The 17,987-nt window shown below is 57.7% G+C and overlaps 1 protein-coding gene across 2 annotated transcripts in view; it reads left to right on the top strand.

Annotated features, from left to right (window-relative positions):
* Positions 1-985: 985 nt before the first annotated feature.
* Positions 986-17,987, top strand: part of KCNAB1 (potassium voltage-gated channel subfamily A regulatory beta subunit 1) — a 56,490-nt gene continuing 39,488 nt past the window's right edge. The window contains exon 1 of one of the 2 annotated variants that reach the window (XM_064720666.1): positions 986-1,487. In XM_064720666.1, coding sequence (XP_064576736.1) covers positions 1,204-1,487 — 284 coding nt within the window. In that variant the 5' untranslated portion in view covers positions 986-1,203. Of the gene's footprint in view, positions 1,488-16,478; positions 17,536-17,987 lie in introns of those variants that run through there. The other variant, XM_064720667.1, reaches the window with a different exon arrangement.

Below are 17,987 nucleotides of genomic sequence, written 5' to 3'. Positions count from 1 at the left end.
AGCAGAATGATAAACACGGGGGACTGGGGAAGCACAAAGGGCCTTTATGCAGCTCTCTGGGAGCTTTATTTGGCTTTGGATAACCAACTTCCACATGGAAGGACCTGCAGGATCGTGTATGTGCAATAGAAGTATGTGTTGCTTCACTGCTCAGGGTTAGTGTAAAGGCTGCTGGAAACTCCAGGAAAAAACCTCCTTTTCCTTGCTGTGAAGCACTTTAAATTTTAAGGATAAACAGGTTGGATCAGACACAGAACTAGAATGTTTTACAGCTCAAGGTTTGAGTCGTTTTTCCAGAGTTGTGCAAAGTTTCCAGTGAATGTTTTAGTGCCGTGTCTGCTGAACAGGTTGGATAGTGCCAGGGACCCCGAGCTCCCTTTGCCCCATCCGAGGAACCCTTCCACCCCCCCGGGGGACACCCTGCGGGGCACGGGGTGACGGCCCTGCTTTGGGGTGATTCCAGCGCTTTTGGGGTGATTCCAGCGCTTGTGGGGCAGTGGCTTTCAGATCCCGCTGCCCTAGAGGGGTTTTGCTCGGGCTCTCTCGCACACGGCTCTGCCCGTGCTCCCGAAGTGGCTGCTGTGATTAGAGCTGTAATCTCCGTGCCAGCTTTTACATTTCCGACCGGAGAGAGGAATTAATGCGATTCCCGTGTCCGCCCTTTGGTGCATTTAGCAAACACCGCTGGCTCGGGAGCGGCCGGAACTTTGTTCTCATCCTCAGGGGGACCAAATCCCCAAATTCCTGCGGATCCCGTGGAGAATGGAGATTCCTGCTGGCTGGGGCCCCCGAGGAGCTGCATGAGGAGGAGGAGGAGGGGAGCGCTGGGCACGGGGATGCTCCGGGGCACGAACCGCGCCGCAGTTTGCCCGGGCCAGCCCACGAGGGGCAGGGCTCGCCCTCAAGGTGACACGTGTGGCTTCACCCCCGATGGTCACGGCGCCGGGCAGCCGCACGGCTTTTCCAGAAGGCTCCAGCCGAAGCCCTCGCTGCTCCGAGGCCGGCAGGGGCGCGGGGCCGTGCCCGGGTGATGCCTTTGGGGACCGTGCCCCGGGGCAGCCCGCACGCCACAGACGGCTCCATGAGAAGGTCGCCGCTCTCCTCGCCGGCTAAGCCCCGCGGCCACGTCTCTAATTACAGCTCGGAGGGAGCGGAGCGGCGCGGTCACTCCGCATGAGGCGAGGCTGAGCGCTGCCCTCCGCGATGCTGGCGGCGCGCACCGGCACCGTGGGCGGCAAGGGCGCCGACGAGGCGCTGAAGCTGCGCAAGCAGTCGGTGCTGTCCGTGGGCAGCCGGGAGCGAGCCCTGCGCGGCTCGGCCGACGGCAGCAAGGACGGCCAGGGCCAGGCCCGGGCCCGGCCCGGGCAGCCCCAGCAGCGGGCGCGGCGCCTGGCGCTGCTGCGGGAGCTGGAGATGAACTGGTACCTGCGGGTGTGCGAGCTGTCCCACGAGTTCACCATCGCCTACACCACCGGCATGCCGCACAGGTACGTCCTGCCGCTGTCCTGTGTGCTGCTGGCCGGGGTAACCTGACAGTAATCATAGTAACAGCAGCAACAATGATAACCACAGAGATAGTAATAATCATAGAAAGGTCCTTGGCTTTGTGAGAGTGATTTTTCTGGTTATTCATGCTGTACCGAGATGAATAGCCTGCAAACTTCTCTGTTGATTGCCAGAACTTCTCCAGCACAAGCTGTGCGTGGTTGCTGAGCCTTGTTTCTAATGTGCCCAAGTGACTGTAGTTTAGTTTGAATAGAGTAGAAAAGTCGCTGCTGTCGAGCAGGGACCGTGTGGGTGGCAGGAGGGTCCCTGTCCCCCCTCCCTGCCTGGGAAGGAGCCCCAGGCAAGGGAAACCTGCAGTGTCTGCATCTCTCGTCCCATCAGTCTTAAATGTCGCAGCCTCCAGAATCTGATCTGCTCCTTTAAAAAAATATAAGGGGATCTTGGTATTAGTGGAAATTAGACGTGCGAGTCTCTAATCTCCTGTGCGGGGTCAGACCCTCGCTGAAATCGGAACCGCAGCAGGAACGGCCCGGGCGCTGCTGCCCCAGAACCGGGAGCAGCTCCGGGACCGCGGGGACGGGAGGGTTCCTTCTCCTTCCCTCGGCTCTTCTTCAGCTCCCCTGGGCTCTCCTCTTCCTCCCCTGGGCTCTCCTTCCCCTCCCTTCGGTGGCAGCCGGGATTTTGGCTGAGAACCGGCCGAGACCCTCCCCAGCCCCCGGCAGGATGGGGATGCCCGCAGTGCCCGGCACAAACCGAGCTCTCGCAGATGTGCTTGGGCAAGAAATGAACTAGAATATCACAACAACAAAAATTAGGAACGGGATAAGTGAAAGGAAGTAAAACTGGGAGAAGGAGCGAGTGGGTATTGGTGCAGGAGTGTTCACAGGCTGAGGGGAGCACGAGGGGTCTGGGGGCTGGAGGGGGCAGATTCTGGGCCCGGTGCCCCCCAGCCCCTCCAGCCTGTGGCTGGCACCCAGGGGCTCCAACAGCACCATAAAAACAAAGGGCTGGGGAATAACTTCTGGGAGAGCTGAGCTTCTAAAGATCCACACAAACCCTGATCCTCCAAACAGCAAAATCCTCATGTCCAGAGAGCTCAGAGGAGCTTGCAGGGATATTTCTCAGCGCTGGTTCACCTTGCATTATAGATGAGCTGGGGCTGGCAGGAGGTAAAACCAAAGGCAGCTGCAGCAGAGATCTCAGGAACAGCCCTGGGGTTACACTGTGGGGAGGAAACACAGACCCTAGGAGGGACAGCCTGGGGACAGGGCAGGGACACTCCTGGGACACTCCCTTAAATGTCCTTGGGCTGCTGGGTTGAGATCCCCCTGCACCCCCGTGGGATCAGCACTGTGAGAACAGGACCCCCATCCTTGGGCAGGACCCTCCTGGGGACACCCAGGGCCACCCACGCCCTGGTGTGACAGTGACACAAGAATAACGGGGTAATGCCGCTGCTCCTGCCAAACTCCCCTCTGTGACATTGAATTATGAGCTTTTCAAATATATTCTGGGGCTGGGATCAGTCTTTCTTTATCTGCTTTGAAAGATTTAAGGATTAGTTGAGTTCATGATACATCCATCACTTGATTATTTAACTTATTTTTCTAATGTATTTGGGGCTGAAATGGGGTGAGTTTTTAAAATAGAAGAGTCTCAACATCTGCCTCAGTGGCATGAACCAGACCTTGGCAGAACTGTCTGCTGTGACCAGAAAAGGTCACCGTGGCCCTTCTGGGATGGAGAGCATAAAACCCATCCTTGGATTGTTTTTATGGGGGGCCAGGTTGGACACTGGGGCTTGGAGCAGCCTGGGACAGTGGAAGTGTCCCTGCCATGGCAGGGGAGTTTGGAATGAGATGGTCTGTAAGAACCTTTCCAACCCAAACCATTGTGTGGGTCTGTGAACCAGAACATTTTGTTTGCTGTTCAGCAGTGGTGAAATCATTGTTAACATCATTGTTTAGTCCGTGCGAGCTGTCTCACCCCAGGAGGCTGCAGCTGCTGGAGGAGTTCCCAGAGCAGGTAACCCCAGCTGTGAGAGCTGGCAGTGCCCTGAGACAGAACAAGATGTTCCTGTGAGCTGCAGAGGAGATGCCTGCAGAGTTCATCTGGCCAGCCAGGGCCCAAAATACACCCTGGGAGAGTATTTGCTGTGTGTTTATTGGCCTTGGGTTGAATCCCAGGCAAATATTTCTCATTATCTAAATATAAGACCTGGGGAATGGGGTCAGTGCTCTATTCCCACAGCAGCCCTCACCCCTTGGAGAGCAGGGCCAGGAGAGGTCTCAGCAGATGAACAAGATTGCTGATCTTGGCCAAAATCCACCCTGGGCATCTCCCCAAGGGGCTGGGTGCAGTGGGGTGAGGAAGGTTTGGGAGAGCAGCTCTGCCTGGCTTGGGACCCAGCACAGGGATGGCTCTGGGACCCAGCACAGGGAGGGCTCTGGGACCCAGCACAGGGACAGCTCTGGGCTCAGGATCCAGCACAGGGAGGGCTCTGGGACCCAGCACAGGGAGGGCTCTGGGCTTGGGACCCAGCACAGGGAGGGCTCCCTGCTCTGTCCCTGCAGGAGCTGCTCAGTGCCAGGCTGGCAGTGGCCCCGGTGTCCCCGTGTCCCCATGCACCTGTACAAGGCAGCGTGCACCGACATGCCCCCTCCCCAGGTGTGTGCCCAGCGGGCGGGTGAGGCCCTGCGGGCACAGAGAGCTGCTGGCTGGGCCAGGGCATGGAGCCCCAGCACCGAGGGGACACGGCTGGACAGGTTCCTGCAGCTGCATGGGCTGGGGCTGGCCCCAAGCGACAGCGCCCGCCACCGTGGCACCGTGGGCTACAGGGACAGGGACAGGGCTGTGCCACCGCGGCACCATGGGCTACAGGTATGGGGACACTGCGGCACCATGGGCTACAGGTACGAGAACCATGGGTACAGGGCAGGGACAGGGCTGTGCACATGGCACCGTGGTGACAGGGAGGGCTGTGCCACCGGGCACCATGGGCTACAGGTATGGGGACAGGGGGGCACCACGGGCTACAGGTATGGGGACAGGGCTGTGCCACTGAGAGCTGGGCATGCCTCGGGGGGCTGGCAGCATCCTCGGCTGCCCCAGGGTCTTCTCTGATTTCTGTGGGTGGCTTTGAGCAGAGCTGAATGCCTGTGAGCTGTTCTCTTAAAATGCTGAATTTGATCTTTCTGTTCTGTGCTGTTACATCTTGGAATGGTTTGGGGTGGAAGGGTGACAGTCCATCTCACCCACCCCTGCCATGGCAGGGACACCTTCCGCAAGGACAGGCTGCTCCAAGCCCTGTCCATCCCTGCCCTGAGCACTTCCAGGATGGGGAAAATCACTCTGAATTTTCCAGCTCAGATCCTGAGCCCTGAGTCCCTGAAACCTGAACCCTCTGTCCTCATGGAGCAAATGGACTGAGAGCCCAAACCCCTGGCTGGGTTCAGGATGGAAATGCGTGGCTCTTGGGTTAGAAAGGGTGTCCAAGGGAAAGGGTGCCACCCCTGCAGGAGCTGGGGACAGGGGTGTTGGCTGGGGACGGTGGCTGAAGAGACACTGGTGTGCTCAGTCCAGCAATTGTCATTGTGCCTTGCTTCCAGAGAGGTTCCCTTTGAAAGGATGATGTCCTGCATGGAAAGTCCACAAGTTCTGTCTCCTTCTAAGAAAAGCAAATTTTCTTTGAAGCATTTGCTTTCCCAAGAGGTTGATCTCTGCCTGTGGCTAGTCTGAGCTTAAAACTGAAATAAGGCACCGTGCCTGGTGTTCTTATGGATCCAGCTCAGTTGTGTCCCAGGTTTTGCTGCTGGATGGGGAAATTTGGTGACAAAAAATTTCCTGTCTGTCCCCAGGACAAAAAATCTCACTGCTGTCCCCAGAGAAATCCCCTCATTCACTGGGGCTTCCGGCCTGGAAACTCCACCCCTTTTAATGAGAAATTCCTTTGCTCCTTCTGGTGATCCTAATCCCACCTTGCAGCTGTGTTGGAAAAGGCTGGTGTCCTTTCCAGGACAGGAAAATCCCCATTTACCCGGTTTCTCTCAGATTCTGCACTTCCCACGGTGCCAGCCCACACAGACACGATTTAAAACTTTCCCTCACTGAGGAGCAGAGGTGTGGGCTCACAGTGCTGCCATGAAGGGCTGTGATCCCCTGTCTGAAATGTGTTCTCTCTGTTCTGCTGCACCAAAACGTGCCCAGCCTGGGGGAGAACCTGCAAAGAGCTTGGGGAGAAAATTTCTGCAGGGTGGATGTGGATGGAGAGGGAGTATTAAAGCCACAGAGAAATGCAATTAATGGGAGGCTGTGGGGCTGGTGTGGGGCAGCTGTGGCTGCAGGAGCCCTGCACACTCCTTCAGGCCCCTCTCTCTGTTCTTGGCTCGGGCAGGGGAGTTTCCCTCGTTCAGCAGAGCCATCAGTCATGGGCAAATAAAGCATGAGCTTAATTTGTGCTGAAGCTGATGGATTGGAGCCCCTGCTCCACTCTAAGTGTGCTCATTGCTCACGGCTGACAGGAGCAGCTGTAACTCACTGAGGAGATTTATCCGTGGGACAGGGGCTGGGCACAGGGCTCTGCTCGGGGCAGGGATGCTCCAGCAGCTCCCACAGGGAACTTCTGTTCCAGAAGTACAGGGACTCTTCTGTCTCACTGTGAGCTTGGGCATTTCCCTCTTCTGCCTCCTGGATGTGCTTTCAGCTCTCCGTGGGTCCAGTCTGAAGCCAGCACAGCAGCAGCTCCTTTTTCACTAGGATTTATTCAATTACACGTGGGAAGCAATGAATTGTGAACAAGAAACACTTGCTGAACACTTGTAAGCTGCTTCATTTGCAGGCTGATCAGCTCTTCTCCCTTTCATTGCTTCAGCCAGTGCAGCACAGTTCTGCTGTCACAGAGGAGCCCAAAGTGCAGCAGCGCCTGAGCTTGGCTCCTTCCTGGTGACAGCAGAATTTCTCTTAGATGAAATAGCATTTACACCATTTACACCAGAGTTTCTCTCAGATGAAGCACCGTTTGCAGAGCAAGTTTGGTGTTTTGTTACCCAGGGAGGTGTCTGCTCACTGCACAGCTCCTCCCCGCGCCCTTTGCTGGCTGTGGAGCCTCCCAAGGTTCTGCTCCCTCCGGATTCCAGCAGGGTCTGTGAGCCCGGGCAGCTGCTCAGGGCCTGGGGGGAACCTTAGAGCAGAGGATGTGTCTGTGAGGGCACCCAGCAGCCCTGCAGAGCGTGCTGCTGGCACACGCTGGGCTGGAAGGCGTTTATGGGGTCCCAGGGCCCCAGGCAGTGCTGGGTTAACCCTGCTGCAGCTGGGCTGGGGCTGCACTCCTGCTCTGTCTGTATGGTTGGCTGAGGCTCTGCGGCAGCAGGGAGAGAGCACAGACACCCCTGCACACCCACACCCTCCTTGGGGTGTCCTGGGACAGCCTGAGCTCCTGCAGCCCATCCCAGGGAGCACTGTCCTCCTTTGGGACTGTTCACAGGGCTCTGGGGGTGAGGGGAGAGATGAGGATCTCACTCCATGTTTCAGAAGGCTGATTTATTATTTTATTATATATATTACATTAAAACTGTACTAAAAGAATAGAAGAAAGGTTTCATCAGAAAGCTGGCTAAGAATAGAATAGGAAGGAATGATAACAAAGGCTTGTGGCTCGGACAGAGAGTCTGAGCCAGCTGACTGTGATTGGCCATTAATTACAAACAAACCAGCATGAGCTAATCACAGATCTACCTGTTGCATTCCACAGCAGCAGATAACCATTGCTTACATTCTGTTCCTGAGGCCTCTCAGCTTCTCAGGAGGAAAAATTCTAAGGAAAGGATTTTTCATAAAAGATGTCTGCGACACTCCTTCTGTTGCTTTTGTTGACTAAACAGTGAATTAAAACCTGGCAATGGAGGACTGTGGAACTCTGATGCAGACTGGCCAGCAGCTCAGCCCCCTGTAGGATGTTCCCTTTCCTTACTCCTTTTCTCCTTCCCCATTTTCCCTCTTCCATTTCCTTCTGCCTTTCCTGCAGTGGGAGCTGTGAGGAGCTGTCACCAACCCTTGGCCAGGGCTGCCCATCCCATCCCATCCCATCCCATCCCAGGGGGATTCAGCCACCTGGGCTCTGGCAAACAGAGGGGTCTGAGGGATGGGGCTGTCCCTGCAGCAGATTAAACAGGCTTTGGCTTAGGGAAAGATGATGGACAGGGATTACAGATGTGTTTAAGTCAGGAACAGCCTGCAGCCCGTCACTCACCATTCCCACAGAACTGGGGCAGGGGGAGCAAAGGACATTTGTACAGCAGGTTTGAGCACAGGAAAGATTCCCAGCCCCTGTAATGGAGCTGGGAGCTCTGACATGGGATGTGCTGTGGTGCTGGAGCTCCAGCAGGCTGAGGATGTTACCAGGGATCAGCCAAGGCTGATTTTCCATCCCAGGTGCTGAACACCAAGGGGAGATTTAACCCTGAGCTTACAGCCCTGCCGAGCTACCCCAGAAAAGGGGAATTTGGGATTAATCCCTTTGCCATAGCTGCTCTCCCAGGCTTCCTCAGCGAGGCCCATTTTGTGTATTGAAGCTTTAAAATATCTAATCTTTAGATGGCAAAATATAGGAGGGCTCCTGATGGGGTCCTGTAATCCTGCCCTGTAATCCTGCCCTCATCTGCTCTGAGTGCTGCTGCATTATATTTATTGGGATATATCTCCCAGCCTTAATGTTTGCCTACTTCCTGTGCAGATTGATCCATGGAGCTGCATCCAGCTGTGCCCTTTGTTAATAGTCCCTGCCAGGCATCCTAGGTGGTATTTTACTCTTTTTTAGCCTGTTCAAAGCACACAGCAGCTCCCTGGTGCAGTGGTGACAGGCACTTCCCCATGCCTGGCCTTCTTCCTGATGATCTCAGTTCCTTGGGGTTTGTGTCATTTTTGTGGGGTTCTCTCCCTGCCCATGGATGAGCTTTAAGGTCCCTTTTGACCGCAACCATTCCATGATGATTCCCTAAAATACTCACAGAGCCATGCTCAGGCTCAGAGTGCTGCTGCTTCCAGGGCCATTCCCACCTTCCTGTGGGAATTCCTATGCTGTAGGTGCTCGGTTTTTGGAGGAAAACAAAGCAGATTTTGCCATTTTGCCCTCCCCATTCCCCACTGCCTCAGCAGATCCCAGCTGACCCTTGGCTGCTCTGGCCGCTGCCCAGCTGGAATTTGTGCTTTTTTTGCTGCTTTTCCCCACTTTTGCTGCTTTTCCCCACCTTTGCCGCTTTCCCCCATCCCTGCTGCTCCCGTGGGGTCTGGCTGGGCTGGCAGGAGCTGCTCCATCCCTGCTCCTGGTCGGGAGCTCCTGCTGAGCCTCCTCCTGCTGCCGCCGCTGCTGCTCGGGGCTGACTCTGGAGTTTGGGATGTTCCTGTGTATTTATAGACGGGTTTGAGGCTGCACTCTGGGATGGAGCCCAGCCACGTGGCCCTGGTTATGAGAGGCTCTGTCTGGAGTCTTTGGGCTGACTTTGGGATGTGCTGAGGAAGGGATGCTGCCGGCACAAAGTGCTGAGCAGATCTGGGAGCAAAACCTCCTCCCGTGGCTGGCAGGCTTATCTCAAGGCTGCCTCCTTTAGGAATGGTGATAAATCCAGGGCTGGCAGGGCTCAGTGCCAGGGGAGGGCAGTCCTGTGTCACCAACCTTGGAGCCAGCTGCGCCTGGCACGGCTCAGGTGGGCACGGCTCAGGTGAGTGTGGCTCAGGTGGGCACGGCTCAGGTGGGCTCAGCTCAGGTGGGGCTGCTCTTTGCACCCCTCTTTGAGCCAGAACTTGGCTTTTTGCAGCCCGAGGCAGTCAGAGCTCTCAGCTGAGATGTGTTTGCCCTGCTCCCTGGTTTTCCCCACCTCTGTTTCTGCCTCTCCCTGGTGCGGGGAGGGCCGAGGGCAGCTGGGGATGGGGAGCCTGTGTGAAAAGCAGCTTTGCCATGGACAAACCTCCTGTGCAGAGCTGTCCCTGCCTGATAAGCCCGCTCCTCCTTGTTTTCAGTGTCTTTTCACAGTTGCTGGCATCACCCCTGTGCCAGAAAGGCTCCAGAAGCCAGCACGGTGTTTCCATCATTCCAAGGGCACGGCTGCTGCTTTCTCCAGAGGTGTTTGTGGAGAACACGGAATCCTTGGAGGGCCCAGGGGGGCAGAGGCTGCTGCTGGGCTGGGGGTCCTCCCCAGGCCTCAGTGTCCCACCCCAGCTGGGGAGAGGAAACCAATTCCCACTGCAGAAAGAGACACAATCTGTAGATTGCAGGAGCAATTATTCATTTCCCCCGAGGGCCTAATGAGCGGTTATGCATTTGGCAGTAAGTAATGATCCTCTTGCAAATCTTTTTGTTAATTAAATGGGCGCCTTTCCAGTGCAAAAGTGGCTGTTCGATGTTTGGGATGTGCCCAGAGATCGGGGACTGCTTGCCCGGCCAGCGCTGGCCTGGGAAATGCAGAAATCCTTGGCTTGGCAGTGGCTGGAGGTCACCTGAAGTGATGCTCTTGATTTACTAAAATGGCATTGCCCCTGCATCCCTGGCAGTGCCCGGGGATGGACATTGGGGTTTGGAGCATCTAGGATAGGGAAAGGTGTCCCTGCCATGGCAGGGTGGCCCTGGAGGGGATTTGAGGTCCCTTCTAACCCAAACCCATCCCATGACATTGTGCTGCCCTGAGGTACATGGTGCTCCTGCCTCATGGGCCAAAAAAAAGCTTTAAAAAATTGAAAAGAAATTTCTCCTTGCAGAGAATTCTGGAAGTGCAAAGAGCAAAGGAGAATTCAGAGCTGAAGAGTCAGCCCAGGCCCCGGGCTGGCAGCAGTGCTGCGCCTGCACCTGCCCAGGTGAAAAGCAGATCCAGAGCCCCTGAAATGCTGATTTGTAACCAGCAGTGTGGGCTGGTGTCCGGGAGGCAGGGAAGTGCTGACACAGCACGTTTGCCAGTCCCTCCCCCGAAGAGGAGCCTGGAAAAGGATCCATTAAAATTAATGGGGCTGAGGATGGCTCCCTGGTAATCTGCTGGTTCCAGCAGCACACACCATTGTCCTGGGTGGCTGCTAATTCTCCTCCGTGGTTAATTCCAGCAGAGCCTGGGTCTGGGGGATGCTGGTGGGGAGAGGAGCGGGAGCAAGGGCTTGGTGCAGCTGAGGGGATGCACACCCTGTGTCACTCACGTTGGTAATTAGAAATGCTGCTGCAGCTGAAAGGGAGGCTCTCAGGAGGAGACTTAAAATTCTTCTTTGAAAAATGCAATTTGGGAAGGTGGTGTTTTTAATAGTGCTTATTATGCAGGGGTGACTTATATAAGATAATGAGTGATGGAGGCACTTGGGTTTCTCTGAGCTGCTCGGAGGGGCCAAGTCCCTCCTTGGGCTGTAGGAGGAGGTGAAAACTGAGGGATTCCAGAAGAGGGGGAAGTTTTTTGATGGGGTATTCATTGGAAAGGATTTTCCCAAAGAGCACAGCGTGCTGTGGCTGATCTTTGTGCTGCCCCTGTGCCAGTTAACATGACAGAATCAGAAATTCCTGCTCCATAATTGCTCTCTGTGTGCTCCAGCGCGTCCCAGAGCGTGCAGCTGGAGCTGTGTGTGTTTGTTTCCCACATCCAAACCCCCCTCCTCAGCAGCCTCTCTCCAAACAAGTCAATTTGGAGCTCTAAGCTGTTACAAGCAATGCTCGGGTGAGATTTGACGTGTGTGGATAACACAGCAATGCTCATTATTGCCTGAAATCTGCTATTCAACGGGCACAGCCAAGCTGGAGGAACACAGCTTGGGCTGAGCTTTATTTGGAATACATTTACCCATCAGGTGAAGCGAAGCACGCGGGGAAACTGTGCATTTTGTGTATGCCCAGGGTGGAACACCAGGATGGCAGAAGGGAAAAGCATTTCTTGGCCTCGAGCTGGCACAGCAGCCCTGAGTGCCCCAGGGTGCTGCTGCTGCTCTGCTGCTCTGCTCCAGGCCTGGCATGCATGCTCAGAGCCTGGATGCCATGTCAGGGCTCCCAGGGGGAATAAAACACAAAACCCTCTTGTGCTGTGCCGTGGAGCTTCGTGCAGCTCTGAGTGTTCTGATACCTCAGAATCACAGAGTGGCTTGAGCTGGAAGGGACCCTAAAGACCATTAAGTGCTCAGTGTAGCACGGTACATTAATATAATGGTGACTTCTGGAGCCCTTCATGTGAGGCACTGCCTTGCAGTCAGCTGAGAAATGGAATAGATAGCATGGAAAAATTAAATTACCTGCTTAGGAGCAGGGCTCCAGCAGCTAATGGGCAGCAAGCACCGGGGGGAGTGTTGTCTCCACGGGGACAAGCAGCTGATTAATTGGATTGGGCTCTGATGAGTTCCACCCTCCGTGTCAGACACGGAGAGCTCCGGGCTCCCTCCCAGCGCTGATTCCTTCCTGTGCATCAAGAGATTCTTTATTTAATGTTGTCAGAGCTCCTCGGGGCTCCCTTGGGCCTGAGGGTGCCCCCACATCCGGGGTGGGGCTGGCCTTGGGTCCTGGAGGGCTTGGGGATGGGATGGGATGGGATGGGATGGGATGGGATGGGATGGGATGGGATGGGATGGGAGTTTGGATCTAGAGCAGCACAGAATCCCAGAATGGTTTGGATTGGCAGGGACCCACCCAGTGCCACCCCTGCCATGGCAGGGACACCTCCCTGTGTCTCAGGTGCTCCAAATCCCATCCAGCCTGGCCTTGGGCACTGCCAGGGATGCAGGGGCAGCCACAGCTGCTCTGCTGCGGGATTGATCCCAGCCCAGCCTTATCCCGAGTGCTGGCAGGGCAGCGTGCCTTGGAGCTGTCACATTCCCCGGTTTGGTGCATCCCAGGAGCCCTCGGACAATCTCGTGTGTCACCAGCGGAACCCGCTGGGGCAGTGCCCCCAGCCCGGCTCAAACCCTTCCAGAGCGACGCCTTTTAACTAAAAACCGTTTAATGGGAATTTGGATCAGTTTTCCTCAAGTGCAATTACGAATGCAAATGGGGTTTTTGATGTGAAAGCAGCGGAAATGTGATGGCTGTGGGCTCGATAAGCGCCGGGCCTTTGTTGTGCAGCTCGTTTCGCCGCGCAGTTCCAGCAGCGTTATCAGACACAGCCACAAGAGCCGTTCCCAGCGGGTTCAGCTGCTCCCGAGGGCTCCGAACCGCCCGGTGCCGGCGGGACTGGGGCTGGAGCGGCTCGGCCTGCCTCGGAACCGGGGTTATCCCGGGAAAGCCGCTGGGAGCTGCGTGCCCTGCTCGGGGGCACCGCTCCTCGCTCAGCCTGCCCGTGCCGTCCGCTCAGGGATGGAGCGGCCGCATCCCGGAGCTCTCCTGCGGGAAACGGAGCGGGAAACGGAGCGGGAAACCCAGCCCGAGGGATCCGGGGAGGGGGGACGGGCACGGGATGGGGCTGCCACCGCTGTCCTTGCGGGAGCTTCCCCTGGGACATGGGACTGGAACTGGGACTGCCCTGAGCTGTCCTGCGGCAGTGATGGGGGCAGGCTGGAAATCAGGGGTTTGGGATTGTTCTTGGGAACCCACTCCTGATGTCTGAAAATCAGGGGTTTGGGATCATTCTCCTCCTGGTGTCTGGACATCGGGTTTGGGATCATTCTGCCGCTCCTGGTGTCTGGAAATCGGGAATTTGGGATCATTCAGGCTCCTGGAGAGAGGCTGCTGCCCGCAGTGTCTGTGCTGGCTTTGGGGAATGTGGCTCTGGGGCCCTGGACAGAATGTGGGTCTGTGGCCAGCTCTGGGCTGTTGGATAAAAAAGAGAAAGGCCTTTTTTGGGTGGAGAAGCTCCAAGGGCTCAGATTTTGAGTAGGATTCTGCCTCCATGGCACTGCCAGCAGTGTTTCAGTGCTGCCATGCCATCCCCCTGGGTCTGGTCCATCCAAGGGCATTGCATGCAAACCCTCACTGAGCAGCTGTCTAAGTGTCCAGCATGGTTAAAACTCTCCTTGTGAAGGCTGAAACCACAATTTTGATGTGTCCCCAGCCTGGGAGCGCTGACTGCTCCATCCTGCTGCATCTGCCTGGTCCTGGGGCTGCTCTGGCTGTGGGGAGGGCAGGGCCCTCCAGCACTGGGAGCACAGAGAACATCCCTAACATTGATCACACAGTCCCACAATGGTCTGGGCTGGAGGAGACCTTGTTGTGCACCTTGTGCCACCCCCTGCCATGGCAGGGACACCTTCCCTTATCCCAGGGTGCTCCAACCTGGCCTTGGACACTTCCACCTCTGTCATGGGCACTGCTGCAGGTTTGCTGCTAAATTCAGTTGTTGTCCTTTCTCAGTATTGAAGAATTTCAGTTAAAGAGCTCAGGCAGGCTGGGTTGGCATCGTTACTGTGACCTGGATTGCTGGAATCACAGGCTGCTGTGGCTGGAGGGGGCCCTAAAGCCCACCCATCCCAACACCCTGCCATGGCAGGAGGGGAAATAACTTAGCCTGTGACTACAGCCATGAGAAGCAGAATCTGCAGCCAGGCTTGGCATCCTGTTTCAAAGGAGCTCCACTATAAGGTAACATTTAAAAAAGGAAGGAGCAATCAGCGTGCTCAGCTCCAGCCCTGCAGCAGCTCACGAGGTTTCACCCAGCCCAGACTGCAGGACCTTGATTCATGTTCATATTTTGGACTGCAGAAGCATCCTCCTGCCTCTGGATGCAGCCAGAGCCGAGCTGCTGACTGTCCCTGGAGCTCTGGGAAGGGAAGGGAAGGGAAGGGAAGGGAAGGGAAGGGAAGGGAAGGGAAGGGAAGGGAAGGGAAGGGAAGGGAAGGGAAGGGAAGGGAAGGGAAGGGAAGGGAAGGGAAGGGAAGGGAAGGGAAGGGAAGGGAAGGGAAGGGAAGGGAAGGGAAGGGAAGGGAAGGGAAGGGAGAAGGGAAGGGAAGGGAAGGGAAGGGAAGGGAAGGGGAAGGGAAGGGCTCCTCCCTCAGCCTTGCTCTGAGCCCAGCCCCACAGCCCCTCCAGCTCTGCACGGACCCCACTGTGGCTGCACAAAGCATTTATTCCATTATTGGGGGTTTCCATCCTGCTCACCATGGGGTGTGCAGAGCCCTGCCCCTGCAGGGGACAGCCCTGGGGCCATGGAAGGGTTTGTGCCCTGCCTCTGCTGCCCTGGCCCTGCTGCCCTGGCCGCGGGGTGGCTGCAGTGGCCCCAGGGCTGGGCTGGGGGGTCACAGGGTGGTCACAGGCAGCTGTGTTAAACCACATTTGCTTGATGAAGCATTTTGAGCAAGTCATTTAATGAGTGCTCGTTGTCTTGCTCGGGGGAAATGCACATTGTCACAGTGATTTGGTGGCACTGAGGTGTCACAGGGAGCCCGGGCTTGGCTCGTGGCTCAGTCCTCTGCCAGGGTTGTCACGTACCTCCTCTTCCATAAGCTCAGGGTTTTCATCATGCAGAATTATGTGACTCCAACGTTTTACTCTAGAAGTGATTATCTTGCTCAGGAAATGAAATAAATCCCATATTTAAATACATCTTCTGTGGAGAGACTGTAACCCCTCCAAAGCTAAGCAGCTTGAGGTAAGGTGCTCTGCGGGATGTGCCAGTGCAGATGTGGCTGTCCCTTTCTGTCCCCTCCCTGGCACCTCGGGCCATGGGCAGCCTTGGCAGTGGGGATCAGGGTGGCAGTGACCTGGGCTCATCCCCAGCACCGAGTCACAGCATGTGGCAGCTCTGGGGCAGTGGGAGCTCCCCAGAGATGTGCAGGACAGAAGCAGAACACCCAGAATGCCCCAGCCCAGGGGGTGTGAGGCCAACAGGGAGGGGAATGTTCCAGGTCTGTCAGTGCTGCTCTGGGCTCTGAAACACAGCTGGGCTCCAAAACCCACTGGGTGCTGCCAGCAGTGCCCCAGCTGCACCCCCAGTGCCAGGGGGACCCTCAGGGTGTCCTGGCTGCGAGGGGCACCCAGGGGTCAGTGACCCAAGGCTTGTGCCACTCTGCTGGGTTTGCTGATGCACTGATGAGGGCTCTGGGGACTCTCCCAGGGTCCTGCTGCCCCCAAACGCTGCCTGAGGGTGACTCCAAGGAGACCACTCCGAGCTGGGAGGTGGTGGCTCTGCTGCATGATTAACTGTTAATCCTCTTTGGGGAAATATCACACGGCGACTGTCTTTGTTGGGATTTAATGCTTTCCATCCCCAAAGGGATGTGCTGGGTACCTGTTAATGAGCCATGGCAGGGAGCTGTCCCCGTCAGGGCTGCTGGGTGGCCGTGGCTGGCTGCCAGCCTCCCCCTGCGCTGCCACAGCCCCCTCCCCAGCAGGGCAGAGGGGACGCACACCGTGCTGTGCCCCCGCTGCAGGGCAGGGTGAAGCTCTGGCCCCCTGAGCCCAAACCGGGTTGTGAGCACCCCCAGCGCCCCCAGCTCGCTCTGCCACCGCTCCTGGCACCTCTGGGGGCCTCGGGCGGGTCCAGCAGGGGGGTCCGGCCTGGGAGCTGCTCCCACCCCAAGGGCAGGGCAGGGGCCTGGCAGTGAGCGGGCTGGGCACCAGGAGCTCCGGGGGTGCCCCCAGCTCCATTCCTGGGCAGCCTGGGGCAGGGTGGGGTCTGGGGAGCCCCTCTGGACCATTTCCCGTGGCCTGGGCTGGGTGGGAAGGGGACCAGAGTGACCCTGCCCTGCCACCCACGGGCACCCTCTGCTGTGGGGCTGCACCGGGGGCACCCACTGCCCGTCCTGCCCTGGGCACTCTGCTGGTGACAGTGACAGTGAGGACTGGGGTCCCGGGGGGCCTCCAAACCTGCCCACCCCTCACTGCCTGGGGGTCGCCTCGGTGCCCAAAGCCAGCGCCCCGGGAGAGGTGGCACAGGGCAGTGCCAGGTGGCAGGGCAGCCTCGGCCGGGGACGGGGATGGGATGGGGTCGGAATGGGGTTGGAATGGGGCTGGGGATGGTTTGATCTGCTGAGGGATGGGGATGGTTTTGCCTCCAAGCCTTTGTGCTGCGGCTCATTCCGCTGGCGCTGCTGGGGGAGCAGGATTAACCCCGGCCCTGCTGCGGGCGGCGGCTCGGGGAGCACGGCATTAACGTGTTAACTCCCTCACACTCCGGAGCACAGCGATTTCCCTCCCCCTCCCCCCATTTTTCTCCTTCCTTTCCCCCATAATTAACCCATTTTAACAGCGGATCGCTGCCCGCTCTCAAGACCTCGCCGAGCGATGCCGGCAGCGGTTTTTCCGGGCGGATCTGCCTGAACGCCTGCCTTCGCTGCGAGCACAAAGGAGGCCCGTGGCTCGCATCCTCCCGTCGCTGCCATCCTCGCCATCCTCCCCGCAGGCTCTGGCGGGGGATCCCGGCGCCGCTGCGGAGCCGCTGCCAGCGCTCGGCGGGCTGCCATGGGTGGGAGGTAGCGCTGCTGCGCCTGGGCGAGGGAAGGAAGGACGGACACCGATGGATGCTGCCGCTCCTTAGGGACGCGCGGCGAGGTCCGGGGCTCGGCCGTGCCTGCTCAGCACTCAGCGCTCGCAGGATGCTGGCGGTGATTTAAGAGCGGCGGCCGGGAGCCCGCAGCGAGGCAGAGCGGCCGCGGAGGGATCGGAATGAGGGAGCGGCGCCCCGGGAGCCCCTGACTGCATGGATGCTTCTGGCTGAGCAGCAGCGCCCGAGCCGCCCAGAGCGCGGAGTGAGCCCCGAGGCGCTCCGAGCCGCGAGTGCGCGTTCCGGGGCCGGCGGCAGCGGGGACACCCAGCGCGGCTCTCCCGGAGCCTCCAGCGCTCGGGGGGCGCCGGGCTTGCCGGGCTTGCCGGGCAGCTGCAGCCCGCGGGGGGCCGGGGGTCCGCCCGCCACCCGGACGGGGCGCCGCGGGCGCGATGCAAGTGTCCATCGCCTGCACGGACCACAACTTGAAGAGAAATGGTGAAGACAGGCTCATCAGCAAGCAGAACACCACGACCCCGAACGTAGTGAATGCAGCCCGGGCGAAATTCCGGACAGTGGCTATTATCGCTCGCAGTTTGGGGACGTTTACCCCGCAGCACCACATTTCATTAAAAGAATCCACCGCAAAGCAAACGGGCATGAAATATAGGTATGGGCACGGTCTCGGTCTTTGTTCCCTTGCAGTGTGATAGCTCTTTACTTTGCCTGCCTGGATGCACCTGGTTTTGCAGAGGAGCTCTCTCCTCAGGTTATTAATAGATTTTTGAACTCGGGCGTAACTGGGAAGCTTTGGGGTGTTTGTGTTTTTGCAGGCATATGCATTTGCGGTTTTGTACCCGAAACCCGCTTGGCTCGGGCAGATTCTGTGCAACGCCGTGAATTTGTGACAGCGGTGCTAAGATGGTTCCTATTAAGTGTTCAGTGTAACTAATCCTGGTGCTAATGAGCAGGAGAATCAATTAGGCAGGCATGCCTGGGGCCGGGCACGGAAAGTTGGTTTGCGGGGCTGTGTGGAGCAGAGGCGTGTGCCGCGGGGATCAGCCCACCGCGGGGGCGCCTCACCGACTTCTCACCTGGTGCACTCGGGCAAGATGAGATCAA

The sequence above is a fragment of the Zonotrichia leucophrys genome, chromosome 9 (genome assembly GCF_028769735.1).
Source record: "Zonotrichia leucophrys gambelii isolate GWCS_2022_RI chromosome 9, RI_Zleu_2.0, whole genome shotgun sequence".
NCBI lineage: Eukaryota > Metazoa > Chordata > Aves > Passeriformes > Passerellidae > Zonotrichia > Zonotrichia leucophrys.
This window is presented reverse-complemented; position numbering and strand designations above follow the sequence as displayed.